Here is a 16323-nt window from a genome sequence, read left to right on the forward strand (position 1 = left end):
TAACCATATTGAATCACGATTCTAAGTATTGTAATTCTCCTCACTTGCCTGTAATTTTCTCATTACTAGCTAACTCTTTGCAGAATTTCACATTCTTGGGGTTGCTAGAAAGGTGAATCTGTAAGGTTCCGAATGTTACAGAATTTGTAATGTCTCAAGTGAAAATTTTACACCAAAAAAGGGCCTGATCTTAAATGGCGGTAATCACAAGTTTGACTTCTCTCAAATTGATTCCTCATGGATTCTTGGCTTTGACTAATATTTTAGGAACCCAAGCTTGATGAATTTTGGGCCCTGCTTTCATGTTGCTTCTGTGTGTGTGTGTGTGTGTGTGTGTGTGTGTGTGTGTGTGTGTTTCACAATAAAATTACTTGAGATAAGGTATACTCTGGAACTGTTCGATATCTATTGTAGTTGATTCTAACCATATACTGACCATAATGGATAGTTTCTTCATGTTCTGTGCCCCGTGCATGTACAATGAAATTAGTTATTATGGGGAAAAAGAAGCAATTCCTTGGTTTTATTCTTTACTACTATTTTTGCAGGTTGTCGCTGACCGGGATTATGCTACTGGTGAACAGGTCAGATAATGCTTGGAAAAATCTTTGGTTCAATTATACATCATTCGATGCTGCTGAGAAATTACCGGTCTTTCTCATGTTGTCTTACCCAAAACCAGTTTAACTAAGTTAGTTTATAATCCATTCTCATAACTGCCACCATTTTATCCTGCAAGTGAAGTCTTTATCTACAGTCAGCTCCTCATTCCTAGTATTTATCCAACCCCATATACAACTATTTACCTTAGCCAATCTCTTTGGCTGATGCTCCTTTCCACATGATCTTGTGCAGGTATGTTATATGGATCCTCCTTTTCATTGTATGACTAACTCTGAATTCTTACTTGATGAATGTCCCACATCGATGCATTTTTCCTCATCCAGCCATTTTGGTCTATTCCTCAATTAGTACCACTTTAATCACCATCATACTTGTACAAGAAAAAAACTTGGTTTGCTCAACTGCTGACCATCATTGCTTCTTCATTATGGATCTTGTGTCAGTGTTTTTTGTCAAATAGGTTAATCACGATGATTATCTTATGCCAGTCTTGTCATGTACTTTCTGTTTTCGCATCATCTGCCTTGTAGTTATTTGTTGCTTTTCTAGGTAGATAAAATATGGGTTCTTCATATTGGAAATTCTGTTAAAGCGTTTTGATTGCCTTTTCAGGTTCTAATAAGCTATGGGAAGTTCCCAAATGCTACACTTTTACTGGATTTTGGTTTTACCCTTCCTTATAACGTTTATGATCAGGTTTGACTCAAGTTTCTACTCTAAGAAGTGCTTCAAAGATCAGTGTTCTCAAGCTTCTATTTTTCGCAACTATTATCAATGTGCATATCTGGTTATACTTAAGTTTTTACTTGGGTTCCGACTGTTTTAATCACTACCTGTGAGTAGGCTAGGATTTGTTGTGCAACAATGCTCCAACTTCGGTACTTACTGACTCCAGCAAGGAGAAGAGAACAGAGTCCTCACCCTTCCAAAAGAAAAAGAAAAAGAAAAGAAACAGGAACAGGAACAGATTGTCCCTGCTTATGCTTAGACCTGATCAATAATATATTGGACAGAATTTCTAGGGCGATTTGTGTAAGGAGAGATTCAAGAGGCGATTCATGCAAGGACAGAAGTTCTAGTATTCCTTAATTCATTTTTAATTCCAAAAGTGACGCATTCTATTGTTGTGCTTTTTCCCCTTTCTCTTTTTGTGGTTTCTGGTGGGATGATTGTTGTTTTATCTAGAATACACGATTTGATGCTGGCTAGTGTTTTTTATCTGGGATTTTGGGTTGCAAAGATGGCTTTCATTTTTTGGGTTTGGATTGTAGGAGAACGAAACATGAAAACTATCTCAACAAAGAAAGGAAATTAATTTTTTTTTGAGATCAATGTTGGATTGGAGCCTCCCAAAGTGATTGGTCACCATGTGAAGACAACTGAAAACTTGTTATTCTTCAGCGAAGAATGGATCAATCGACTTGGTATCATAAAATAAAGCAAGGAATCAAGGTGATGCTCTGAGTTGTAGCTCAAATTTCATGGTCATTATAAACAAAACTATGTGGGTACTCTGGGATGTAGTAAGGAACAGTCTAAGTAAAGAAAATTACAGCTTATCATCCAAATGTATTGCTGCATTTTTAAGAATTTTATGTTGGTCTTGGGAGTTGCTTAAGAAATTTTCGAAATGATTGAAATATCCCTGATTCTGTCATGTGGTTCAATAAACTCACCAAAACTTTTGGAAAATGGGAAAACATAATGGAGATTCACGTCTTGGCTCAAACTTAAAACTTTTTTGGTCTGAGTTATGGTCAAACCAGGTCTGTTGTTTCAACTTGGCCAAGTTTTGACCCACCGTGTCATTACAAGCTGAAGGAGTCTATTTATTGCCTTTTAACATTTGATGAGGGCACTTTGATATTAAAACTTACCTATTAGAAGAGTAAACCCTAAACAGTGACCTCTTTCTCTAGTCCTGATCATTTGTTAAGTGCTGACTTTCTTGATGGGATCATTGGGCTATTAGTCAATTGGCACTGAACTCTTGAAAACTTATTGTGCTGCTTCCGATTTATTAGAGACTTCAATGTCTATTTGGAAGTTGGACTGAGTCCATGATGAATAATAGATATTGAAGTGATGGAATCTCATGTTTATGATTGATTTGCTTATCTTAATCCACTTTTTAGGAGAGTGGGTTGGCATATAGATCTCAATGTTAATTTTATTCTTAGCCTACTTAGGACCTAGGTTTTTCACATATCTAGATATTTTCTTTGGGAGGTCTCCTTAGTTCGTGTTGCAGATTAGTATTATGTCAATCACCTTTGATATGTTAATGAAGTTGCGAGAAATATATGGTGTTTAGGACTTCATGATCTTCAATTGGTGCTGGATTGGTTTGTCTTTTCTTTTTTACAATTCACGGGTGGTGGTGGTGGTAACATGGAAGCGTAAAACTCTGCAAAATTCCATATTTTAGAATCTATATATGATCCCCTTCTCCTAAAACACACAAACCAATGGCCAAGATGTTACTTAGATTTGTGTACCGTGATTGCTACAGAAGACTGATGTCGATCCTCCAACATAGGAGGTTTCTCCTTGATCTATCCTAGTGAAACGAGAGAGAGCATAGAGCCGTGTCACATGCCACTATAGGGCTAGGCGCGTGCATTAGAGAGTTGTCCACAGGGTGGGACCCCACACATTCACACATATGATCAAAGGTGGAGAGAGATTTCTCTCTTCTTCTAACCTTCTTTTCCTTTCTCATTTCCCTCACACATCGGATGTCCCGATGGGGAAGGGAGATGATTCAATCTTCCACTGTCACGTGACATTCACTCTTAATCATAATCCCATGCCATTCTACGAGATGGGCTACAAGATCTCAACAATCGAATATCCATTAAGCACAATAAAACACTTTTAACAGTTAAAACAAAAGATCAATGGTTAAAAACCTTTGATTAAACATTTAAAACCTTTTTAAGTATCAGGCACAACTAGAAAACCACCTAATAGATGGTCTGATTACTAAGATCTAGGCTACAAATAAGTTCCCTAGGTAACCGGTGGTCCCATGTTGGAGCATATGGACCATGACTGCATCCTTGATACACGTACCCAACAACACCTATTTGCTAGCCACTAATGTAGCCATGTAGGGTACATTAAAGCTCAAAGTACCATGAGCTCGAACTCCCCATATGTCCTTAGGTATTATGGGTCTCCTAGATCAAAGACGATGCAATCCTCCAACACAAGTGCTTAGCCATGGCCCATGCCTAAACACAAGAGCCTGCATCCATGAACACTCACACTCCCATGTGGGGTAGGGCAAGACACGGGTAACCCAATGATTGAAACCTTCCATCCATACTCATTTGTGGTTCCTACACACAGGATGACCACTTAACCTTTTACAGCTTGCCCATCCCGCTATTGAGGTCATGCAATTTAGGGTACTAAGATATGTGAAACACAACTTCCCCTTAGCCAGTGGTTGTTGTATCCAAACTCACCTTCCCCTAGGACAACCAAGGGAATCCCTCCTTGTAACCCATAAAATCATAGCTAGTGTAAGTTTCCCACACATAAAGTATAGCATCCATGGTGTGAACAAACCACATGTAATCATCTATATACATGATTATGGTCATCATCATTGGTGGCAGAGGTGGGGGTGCTTGTCAAAGGAGGAGAGAATTTGAGAAATAGAGGAAGAGAGAATATGAAAGAAAGAGAGCACATAGGGTTGGGATGTCCAACCTATCTTATTTATAATAATAGGAGGGAAGGTACAATGACATATATGCCCTTCTTATGAAGGAAAAACTAAAGAAAGACTAGAGGGCAAATAAAGAAAGCATAAAATAAAGAGAAAAGGCTAAGACTAAGGCCCATAACACAAGGCCTGGGTGTATGTACTTGTGGGCCCCTTGTATTATCGATAATATCCCCAATATCATTCGTATCTCCAGCTCAACGATACCAATAACATTGGTAATATCAGAAATTCCAGTTATTGGCGATACATTGCTAAGTATATTAATGCAGGGGCATTTCACACTGGGCTTGAGTGGGGTAGCCCGTGGGATGTGGGGACACACTCAAGGTGGGTGACCCATGTGATTTGGGGCCCACGGGGGAGGTCTCGTGTTCAAGACTCCTCATCGGGGGTGATTAATGCAGAGGCATTTCACACTGGGCTCGAGTGGGGTAGCCCGTGGGATGCGGGGACACACTTGGGGTGGGCGGCCTGTGTGATTTGGGGTCCACGAGCCCATGAGGGGGGTTTCGTTCGAGGTCCTAACCCATGAGATGTGGGGCCCGGGCTATGAGATAAAAGGATTAATTTGCCATACTCTTAACAGTTCGAGCTTTTAGAGCAAGTGGTTAATTGTCCTGCATCAAATTGGTATCAGAGCGGGGAGGTCTCGTGTTCGAGACTCCTCACCAGGGGTGATTAATGCAGGGGCATTTCACACCGAGCTCGAGTGGGGTAGCTCGTGGGATGCGGGGACACACTCGGAGTGAGTGACCCATGTGATTTGGGGCCCACGAGCCCACGAGGGGGGTTCGGCCGAGGTCCTAACCCATGAGATGTGGGGCTTGGGCTATGAGATAAAGGGCTAATTCGCCATACTCTAACAGTTCGAGCTTTTAGAGCAAGTGGTTAATTTTCCTGCATCATATTGCCAATGTATTGATATTGCCAATACTTTCGACCATGTAAATTCTAGGTGTTGCTTGTATCGCCAATGTGTTGATGATATTTCGATATCGAAAAAAAACTATTTATTAAAACAATTTCCATTTCAAAATTTTTTATGGGAGCATAGTTCTGTGATGAAATGCATGTTTGTATGTGTGTACATGTATTATGCACGAGTGCATGGATGATTGGATGGTTGTATGTGTGTGCGCGCGCACGTGTGTGTGTGTGTACACATGCATGCAAGGATGGATGGATCATGCATGTGTGTTTGGATGTATGTATGTGCATGGATGGATGGATGGATGGATCCACCATTTTCCTCATGTTCCCCCAATGTTTCCCTAAGTCAACGATACATGCTTTTAGGCTCATTGAAGGGAACCTTATTACTTGATTATTAAATATACAAATATGCGTCTTTTTCACTATTATTTGATTCTTAAATATGCAAATATGTGTATTTTAGCATCTCTTAAGTATCATTGAAAATTTTCACCATTTTTCTCACGTTTCTCTAACGTTTTCCTGAGTTGGCATTACATATTTTTAGATCCCCATTAAAGAGAAACTTATTATGTATGCGTCTTTTTTGCAATTATTTGATTCCTAAATATGCAAATATGTGTATTTTAGCATCTCTTGAAGTTTCATTGAGAAATTCCACCATTCCTCTTCTTTCCCCAATGTTTCCCTTAGCCAGTGATACATTTCCAGCTATCAGCGATATTGATGAATGTTTCCGTCTCCCCAGCCAGCAATACATGTAACGATACCGATACTATGAACATTGGGCCCAGTTGTAGGCCCACATGCACATACACCTACAATGCTTATGAGTTTTCGATAGTTACTGGCTGCTGCTTTTGTCCCCATGACTTTTAACTTTCAGAAAATGAACTAATCTCTGACTAGCTTGAATTTTGCTGACAAATATAGCAATTCGATGCCTAGGGGTTGCTAAAAAACTAGTGCTTATATGCTTCAAACTCAAAGTAGTTCAATTCATAGATTAGTTGTCATGATATCCTCATCTTGACTTTGACTGCACCTTTTTGTTGGTCCATAGGTTTTATCTTTTCACGTCCCGTTTTGGAATGTTTGTTGAATGAAAATAACTACAGCATCAACGATATGAGTTCTTCATTTTATCAATGTTTATTCATTTTCTTATTACATCCTCCTCATATCTAGGTTAGTTTCGATGTTTATTCATTTTCCTATTACATCTTCCTGGTGTCTGGTTAATTTTGTCAATGTTAAATTGTTAATACATTTTCTTATTATGTCTTCCTAGGATTTCGGTTAGTTTCATCAATGTTAAGTTCTTTTCTTATTATGATCTTCCCAGTATTTTTGCTTTCCTTTCATGGTAAATCACATACTGTGCACAGCAACACTATATGATCTAATGCATTATCTTCGGCATGTGTTTGAGGCTGAATCTATCCTTTAGCTTCTCTAAAAGATGCCTCTAGCTTTGACAAATCAATGTTGGTTCTTCCCAGGTTCAAATTTGGATGAGTGTGTCTCAACATGATCCTTTACGTGCAATGAAATTGGAACTTTTGCATAAACACTGGAAGCCATCCATTACACGAGGCCATGGCTTTGACTCTTCTGGAAATTCATTTACGATCAAGTTGGTATTGATTTCGTGCCTCTTTACTATTTTCCATGCTTGTTTTTACTTCTCTGGAAGTTTGTGTTCACTATTTGAATATAATATTAGAAACATGTTGTTTAGCTTCAAGAACCAAAGTAAATAGATTTGTATTGAGCAAATGAGAGATATTAAGTTAGTTAGGAGACAGGTTTTCGTCATCATAATCATAATTGTGTTGCCCCAGCTATTTGGGGCGGCTTCAAGAATCATGTTTTTCCAATCATTCCTAAGGCCCATCTTCGGTAAATGAACTCATCTTCATTTCCCTTCTCATTACCTTGATCCCAATCCTTTTTGGTCTTTCCCTCATCCTCCTTTTAGGCCCTTCAACCCTGACCAATGCTTCTTATTTATTGGCGGTATCTTCTGTTTTTGTAGCACATGATATAACCATCTGAATTTGCAGTTCATCAGTTGATAACCTATAGGGCTACTCCTACACTGCTTCAGTCTCATTCTTGATTCTCTCCTTGTCTTACCACACATCTATCTCGACACCTTCATCCTTGCAATGCTCATTCTCCACTCATGCTACTTCCTAATTGCCTAAAGTTTTGCCCTATATAGCGTACCTAGTCAAATAACATTTTTTTAGAAGTTCCCTTGAATTTGATTAGCACGAGGCAAGCACATGGCTCTCCAGAGGAACATCCTCAATTCATCCACCTGACTCTAATTCTATTGGAAACATGCTATTCAGTCTTCCTATCCTTTTGAATTATAGAGCTATAACAAAACAACTTGCTGATCATCTTGAGGGGTGATGGGGACATCACGTGCACACGCGCATGCATGTCGCCCCTCCTACGCACGTACGCAAGGAGAAGGAGGGTCCCACCGACGATCTGGATTGATGACGACGTCCAGAGAGGGCCTCCTAGTCAGAAGACGGAGTTTTGGTTTGTTGGGGCCTGATAGTCAAGTAAAGCCCATCATAAGATCTCATGATTGTGGCCCACTAGTCTGATTGATCTCATATTTTAGGTTTTGCTTAATAATGTTATTTAGAATATCATGGATGGATTAAATTTCTTTAATTAGTTTTTATTTTGGTTTATTTCATCACCAAGTAATAGGTTTCGCACATGGCGCGAGTTTGGGGTATAGGTTTTTTCTTATAAATAGGCACCCCTTGTAGCTTTTTTATTCAATAGAAGATTAATAAAAAAATTCCTACGTTTTTTCTACTCATCTGAGTTCCTGAGTTGTGGAAAAATCCAATTGGGTGTGAAGCCCTCCCTTCATCAAAGGGCTAACTACTGTGGTGCGAAGCCACGTCTATCCCAATCCGCCCCTATTGCCTATCGTCCATACTTCTCATCTTCTACAGCCATCCTCGCCTCGAATCCATCAGTTTTTGCAGCAGATTTTCTCCCTACAGCTAGTTTCGAGAATCTGGCCTTGCAGGAGGGCTGAAACTTCGGCGGAGCACCACGCATAGCCCGTAGCTTGGATCGACCCGAAACTTGGGGGGTTTGGAGCCCACCCCTGGCTGACCAGAGCGAAGGAGCCGATTTCCAGGTGTGGAACCCCCTCGCATGTGCGGCCAGGCCCTCGCGCAAGTGCGTCAGGCCTGGCCTGCTGTCCGCACGTGGGAACTGTCTTCCGGTTCAGGTTTCTTCTTATTTTACCCTCTCATACCTGTTTATCATAAACCCTAACCCTAGATTGCATTATCCTTAATTTATTTGCCCCTTTTCTCACCCTAAGGTTCATTGAATTGAAATTGGTGAATCCCTTGAATTAGAGACTGATTGTTGTGCATGTGTGGATGATTATTACTTCCCTTTGAGTATCATTTGGTCCATAATTTTACTAATCTAGCCCTAGCCTGTGTAGGCCTGGACCCACACAGATTCTCTTTGTTTGAATGTTTGAACTTTTGTGTGGGATGTGGAATTTTATGTGATTGTTTCTGAATTAGTATAATCTAAAGCTCGAGATCATGCATATCATATTTAATTTTCATGTCCTACGTAAGGGGGTTTGTGTGTGTGTTTGTGTGAATGCGTGTGCGCGTGCGCGCGCGTTTGCGACTGCTTGTTAAAAGTTATCCAGTTGTATCTTTTTAGCCTAGTGAATAAAATTTTGGAATTCCTAAAAGAAGTTGCTTTGAGAAGTCGCCTGCCCATTTAATTGAAGTCTTGTCTCCTCTATTAACTGTTTCTACTGAAGTTGCATTCCAATTACCCTATCTTGATTTTGCTAATTTTGAAGCCTCTAGACTAGAGAGTAGAGCTTTCCTCCAAACCTCCAAATTTAGCATTGACCCCTCTCCAGTCCCGTTAGCCAACACCACATTATCTGCAAACAGCATATATCAAGGGACCTTTTCCTGTATACTAGTGATTATTTCATCTACAAGTACAAAGAAGGTAAAGGGAAAGACTAAAAGAGGAAAGTTACATGAACCTCTTAACTACTAATAATCAAGAGTAAGGACCGAAAGACGCTTTAGGCTTGATGTGGACAATAAAGCTCATCTTCATGTTGAACTGTTTGAAACTTTTTGAGTACTAGACTATGGTACTCGAGTGGTCTCTGCCTTCTATGCATGATTTGAACTCTAGACCTACTAGCTGTTTAGAATTAAATGTGACATATGCCATCTTAACCATAAGATCATTTTGTTTGACTTTTTTTTATAGGAATACAAGAAAATATTTAACTGGAATATTCGGAAACATTTTAACACTAATGAATTGTAACCAATCCTTGGCATACAATTCTTATGAGAGTTTTGGTTTTGAGGATCCCTCATATCTGTACTCAGTAGGGATGCAACTTGGGCAGGTTGGGTCAGGTTTAGGGTCAACCTGAGCCCAACCCGTCCTCAGAGGACCTAACCTGCAACATGACACGACATAAATTTCAACCTGAGGTGCCCAACATGAACCCAACCCAAAGTCCTCTATAGTCGAGCCCAGCCGAGCCGAGCCAACCTGATCCGACCCAAATACATGTGATTATTCCCAAACTGGTCTAACACGTCTGAATTCTCTCAACCCGAACCCGACCCGAATTCAAATCAGGTTGGCATTTCCCAACCAAAACCCAACCTGAGGACGTTGACAACCTGACCCAATCTGACCTGAAATCGGGTTGCGTTAATTGGGTTCGAGTTGAATCGAATCAAGTTGCAGCACTAGTACTCAGGTAACTGTTACTTTTTCAGGCCAAGATGGGTTGCAGTCCAATCCCTGTGTTTTTGGAAAATCACCGACACATGTAGCGGCTTTTCAGATATACAGTCCCAATCACCTAACACGTTTGCAATGTCTGCTGTGAAGAGGGAGCTGCATAGTACTAGTGTGACACTGTATTTTAGCTTTCCATTTTATATCTGCAATAATCAATATGTGCTCTATTTCATTTCTTTATAATTATTGTTTTTTTCCCTAAGGCTATGGGAACCATGGATCCATGCCAAACAATGGAAAAGGGTTTTCCTTTGCTGTGACAATTTGTGTTATTTGGATAGCAAAGAACTCTAAACTGAATCCTTGTTTTACTAGTTCTCATGGCACAAGAAGCTAGGTGAGCATTGTGAGAGGGATATGAGATATCCACTTGCTACCCAAGAACTCAACATTGGAATCCCCCCCCCCTTCTTTCTATTCCCTTGGATTCCCCGTATTCAAACATGCCCTAAGTTTGACATGTGAATAGGGAAGTGAAATCTGCTAAGGGAAAAGGAAAGGGCATGCCGCAGGCACTCCGTGCATTTGCTCGCGTTTTGTTTGCCACCTCTGCTCAAGGTGTGGTTCTATTCCTTTTCAGTTTCTTATCATTTTGGTTTTTTTTTTTTTTTTTAAGTGACAGTTGAATTTATTGTTGATGATTATGCTCATTCTTGCACTTGGTTTCTTGATGAAATTTCCCTCCTCAGAGCTGAAAGATTTGGCCATGGAGGCTGCTCAGAATGATGGTCGATTGGCAAGACTTCCATTGAAGGACATGAGTCGTGAGATTGGAGCACATCACATGCTGCTTTCACAAATTACACACATGATTCGAGAATATGATGCTTCCATTAAGGTAAACAACCAACCAAAATTTTCTTGGTTGATTGAAATATTATGCTAACCCCACAAGCAACTCTACATGCAAACTTAACTGACACATCCAACCTGTCTGCCTTGGCGACCTGGTCCAGGAACCAGGTGGCCCAGCATGTACAAAAAACAATGGACAATTTGAGAAGTTGCCATCCCTACATTGTGGTCGAGGCAGCTGATCCTGAGCCATGTCATCAACTGGTAAGGCCCACCTGATGCATATGGCTTGGAGTCCCACATGCCAGATGCACGGGAGTTTAGTTAACCTCGTAAAATTAGTAATTCCCACCCAAATTTCATCAGAAGCTCACAATTTTCACCAGACAAAAAGCTCACATGAAATTAAATAAAATAGAAAAGCTTCAGCTTAGGGCTTTGACATCAGCTTTCATTCCATAGAAAATCACATTAAGGCATATCTTATAGAAACCACAAACACCACTTAATTTTGGTGGATTTTTCACTGTTTGTAGTCGCTGGATTCCCCCAACTCTCACAACAGCAGGCAATTTGTTCTTCGAAGGCAAATGGCAAGAGATCTGCTTTCGGGAGAGCTTCGAGTCCTGAAATCTGCATCTGCATGGCTGATGAATTACTGTGGCACTTTATCTAGAGACACCGGCCATCCATGATGAGCAAAGCTGGATTTGCTGAAAGCATGCTGCTAACCTACCTCTTCCCCAAACAGGTTTGTGGATGAGTATATTATTCAAAATTTTCAAAACAATTAAATCTCCTCGGGTCATCTAATATGTAATGTATCTTAAAAAAAAAAGGAAAAAAAAAATAAATCTTTATTTGTTTTTCAAATTTTATGTGCATATGCATGAGATTGGCAATCAGAGAAGGATCGGCTTAGCTCTTGTATATGACTGTAATTTGTTCTTGTATAATGGAAAAGTAAAGAAACAAAAACTGCATGATGGAAAATACTCCCAATGATATAGGGGCTATTGTAACGAGCACAGTGTGTGAATGTGCACTTGTTTTGCATACATGTGGATACATGCATGAAGATAGGTTAGGTCCTCAACCGAACCCCCCTTGTGGGCCCCACATCACATGGGTTCCGCCTCACACAAGCCACCCGCCCCAAGTGTGCCCCTGCATTCCACAGGCCACCCCACTCGAGCCCGATGTGAAAATGCCCCTGTATTAATCACCCCCAGTGAAGAGTCTCGAATATGAGACTTGCTGCTTTGATACTACTTTGATGTAGGACAACTAACCACTTGCTCTAAAAGCTCAAGCCGATAGATCATGATGAATCAATCCCTTTATCTCATATAGCCCAGGCCTTACATCCCATGGGTTAGGTCGTCAGCCAAACCTCCCTCGTGGGCCCCACATCACATGGGTTCTGTCTCACACGAGCCACCCGCCTTACACAAGTAGGACCCGCCTCACACGAGCCACTCACCTCACATGGGCCTCTCGCCCCCAATGTGCCCCTACATCCCACAGGCCATCCCACTCGAGTCTGGTGTGAAAATGTCCCTGTATTACCGACGGCCGTAACTTTGTGACTAGTTATTTGACTCACACGTATAATATGTTGCCTGGAAGTTGTTGACAAGCTCTACAACCTAGCAGCTGATGGAGTTCATTGGCGTTGAGGAATTTCTCAAAAGAAAAAAAAAAAAAGGCGTTCTTTGGGTCAAATTCTTGTTTTAGTTCAAAAATTATTATCTTTTAGTACCTTTTTGGATATTTTTAGAGTCTTAAGAGTTTGATTGTGGTTCAAAGTCTTTATTTTGGTAAGGGTTCTTTATGAGTTTGGGAGGGTTAGATGCCTTTTACTATTTTTCGTAAGTTTACTATTTTGTAAAACATTACTGTTTTGGGAAAGTTGTCTAGTTTGCATTGGATTAGGAGTCATAGGGCATCTTTTCTTGTACAAACACATCAGATAAGTTGTAAGCAACACTTCGTTCACGAATATTATTTTTTATTCTTGTTTTAAGAGATTTCTCTCCTTGTAGATTCAAGGATTATTGTAGGGAGAGGGATGGCAATCTTCTCATTTCTCCATTCACTTGCTATGCATCATCAATGCACACTCTTGCATGGGTTAGAAGGCGCTTGGGTTGCAGAAATCATCCATCAACAACTAAAAATATCATCATCATCTAAGCCTTAGTACAATTACTTGGGCTCAGCCACATGAATCCTTTTCTACCATTCCTCTCTATCAAGGGCCATTCCTTTAGTTGGACCATAGGCTATCAAATCTTTCTTACTACCTCTATCTAGTGTTCAAAATATTGGTATCGCGTTACATATCACATCCTTGGTATACAGATATGTATCAGTTATCGCACGCAATATATCGTTTGTATCGGGTAATTTATCACACTTTTTGGGAAACATGGGGAAGCAGTAGGAAAATGGTTGAATTTTTCACTGAAACTTAGGGATTGTTAAAAAAATACCTTAATACACACTTTTAAATCAACATCTCAAAAAGAAGTGCACATAATAGGTTTCCTTTGTATAGGGTCATGCATAACATTTAGAGTGTATGTGATGATCATTTCATCAAACACTCTTAAATACTTCGAAATTAGTCTCAATTGACAGTTGGTTGAAGGGAAATTTCAAAAAAAAATGTATAATATTTTAAATTAAAAATATTTTTTATTTTTCAAAAATTGACAAAGACTTAACAAATCAATAGATAAGCCCTCATACATATTTGATTTCATGTATGGAGTATAACATTGCAAGCAATTTGGGAGAAATTAGGAAATTTTCGAATTTCTCCAATTTTCCCCAAATCATACCACCTACACTCAAAATTTGAAATTAGAGTGTATGTGATGATCGTTTCATCAAATACTCCTAAATACTTCGAAATTAGTATCAATTGACAACTGGTTGAAAAAAAAAAAAAAAACATAATGAACATGAAGAACCAATGGATATCGAAATCAAAGCTCCAAATCCATGATTTTTTATGCAAAACATGAAGAACCAATGGATTTATAACCATTTGACACTGATTTAACATAATTTCAATAAAAAAAAGGATCGAAAATTGAAAAAGCTCACCGGATCGAACATATGGGATATATCGGCACTACCTATGCGTTTTGCATTGCATATGTGGGATACAAGATATATCGTGGGATATATCAGCCGATATCGTCAATATTTAAAACATTGCCTCTATCCACATCCTTTTGGGCCGTCCCCCTTCTCTTTTAGAGCCTTCAACTTGTATAACTCCTAATCGGCGTAGTTCTCGATCTCTGTTGCACATGACCGAACCATCTAAATCTACTTTTCCTCATCTTACTACCTAGCTATGTGCTACTCCTAAGTTCCTTCGAATGCATTCATTTCTAATTCTATCTTTCCTCATCTTGCACTCATCCATTTCAACATCGTCATTTCAGCTACACTCATCCTTTGAACATGTTGTCCCATTGGTCTTGTAGCTATCCTATAAAACTTCCCTTTCAATTGGAGTGGTACATGACGATTAGAGCTAGACATGGGACGACTCGACTCGGAAAACTTGATTCATTCGACTCGTTCAGATCCGACTCGATCCAAACCGAGTGGGTGAGTTGATCCGAATTGAGTTGACTTCGTCCAATCCGAACTCAAACCGAGTCAAGTTCAAGTCACCCATTAACTCGACTCGACTTGACCAGAAATCCAACTCAGTACTGACTTGACTCGATCCAAAACTCGACTTGTACATATATATTATAAAAATCAGATATGACGTTTCAGATCTGAGATGTCGTGTAGCTGATGGAGAGGCTGCAATTCTGGCAAGTGAATCAGGCGTTGACCACTGCACTCGACTCGACTTGGTACGGACTCGACCCGACTTGATACTTGTGACTGGGTCAGACTCGGTCCGGATTAGTCTAGGTTGGGTCAGGTATGCTGGACTCGATACTGAGTCGGTTCGAGTTCGGGTCAGGCCTATTTCAAAACCGGATCGAGTCGGGTTAGCCCTAACTCGGTCCGACTCGACTTTATGCCCAGCTCTAATGACGATCATATAAAACTTTAGAGGCGCGTCTCCATTTCTTCCACTCACTATGAATTATATGGGCAACATCCTTCTCAATCGCTCCACTCTCATGAATTATTGACCCAAGGTGTTGATAGTGGTCATTTTGGGAAATTTCTTGACAACAATGTTAACAAATTCCTCGTTTTCACTCTTATTGTTACCGAAATTACACTCCATATACTCTGCTATAGCCCGACTAATTTTAAATCCTTTAGATTCTAGAGTGTTAAACGGATACATTGTGCTAATCTTGAGGGCCTATGAGAAGCTACAATGAGAAGAAGAAGAAAGATGGAGAGAGAGAGAGAGAGAGAGAGAGAGAGAGAGAGAGAGAGAGAGAGAGAGAGATGCTTAGGGCTAATTGGAACCCAAACCCTCTACTCTTATTTATAATAGTAAAAACATGAATGGGACATATGAGCCTTATTACATGGAGTTGGACCCAATGAACCTTATTCAACTATCAACCTTTCAACACTTTAGTTCAAGCTGGAGCATCCTAGTGAGGCGTAGCTTGGAATAAGAGCTAACGTAATCAAACCTAAGAAAGAAATTTTTCTCTAACACCCCCCTTAAAAGAGCATATTGAGTTTGGAGAGGCGCATAAAAGATTTTATAAAAACAGAAAATAAAAAAAGTAGCACGAATGTGGAGATGAGTAGCGTTGGCTGTGATGAGAGGTGAACGAGCTTATGAGAAGTGGAGGCTATGAGACCACCAATACCTTCAGGTGAGCAGGCACTTATGTAACTTCAATGATGTGAGCCACCCGAACAACCATTCGGCGCAAACGAGCGTGGATCAACTATTCAGCTTACCAAGGTTGGAGGCAACTGCCCAGCGCAATCATAAGTTCAAACAACAATTCATAACAAATAAGAATGGGCCAACTGCCCAATATAAATGAGTTTGGATCAACTATCCAACTCAACCAAGGTTGGGCCAACTGCCCAACACAATCATAAGTTTGGACGACTACCCGGAAACAGATAAGAATGGACCGGTTGTCAAATATAAACACTGAATTTGAGCCAACCGGTCAAAATTAACAAGCCCAGTACAATAAGTATGAGTTAAGGTTCTGACAATTACCCAGTTTAAACAAGCTTGAACCAATAGTTCGATGCATAAGTGGGTTCGTGCCAACTAGGTACATAAATGAGTAAGGCCAATTGCCATGAATAAATACTGGTCACATCACACATATTGGCAAGGAGAGCCTAAAATGAAGAAGCTGTCAGGTTGTTGAAGGAGGAGTTGGAGGCAGTGTTTTAAA

General features: G+C 40.1%; 1 protein-coding gene across 4 annotated transcripts in view; it reads left to right on the forward strand.

Annotated features, from left to right (window-relative positions):
* LOC131253085 (fructose-bisphosphate aldolase-lysine N-methyltransferase, chloroplastic) overlaps positions 1–11973 on the forward strand; it is a 63622-nt gene extending 51649 nt beyond the window's left edge. For 2 of the 4 annotated variants that reach the window (XM_058253912.1, XM_058253913.1), the window contains exons 10-16: positions 549–584; positions 1237–1320; positions 1468–1656; positions 6799–6932; positions 10626–10714; positions 10846–10994; positions 11488–11973. In XM_058253912.1, coding sequence (XP_058109895.1) covers positions 549–584; positions 1237–1320; positions 1468–1656; positions 6799–6932; positions 10626–10714; positions 10846–10994; positions 11488–11646 — 840 coding nt within the window. In that variant the 3' untranslated portion in view covers positions 11647–11973. The remainder of the gene's footprint in view (positions 1–548; positions 585–1236; positions 1321–1467; positions 1657–6798; positions 6933–10625; positions 10715–10845; positions 10995–11487) is intronic. The other 2 variants (XM_058253914.1, XM_058253915.1) reach the window with 1 other exon arrangement.
* The last annotated feature ends 4350 nt before the right edge of the window (positions 11974–16323 follow it).

The sequence above is a fragment of the Magnolia sinica genome, chromosome 8 (genome assembly GCF_029962835.1).
Source record: "Magnolia sinica isolate HGM2019 chromosome 8, MsV1, whole genome shotgun sequence".
In the NCBI taxonomy this organism is placed as follows: Eukaryota; Viridiplantae; Streptophyta; class Magnoliopsida; order Magnoliales; family Magnoliaceae; genus Magnolia; species Magnolia sinica.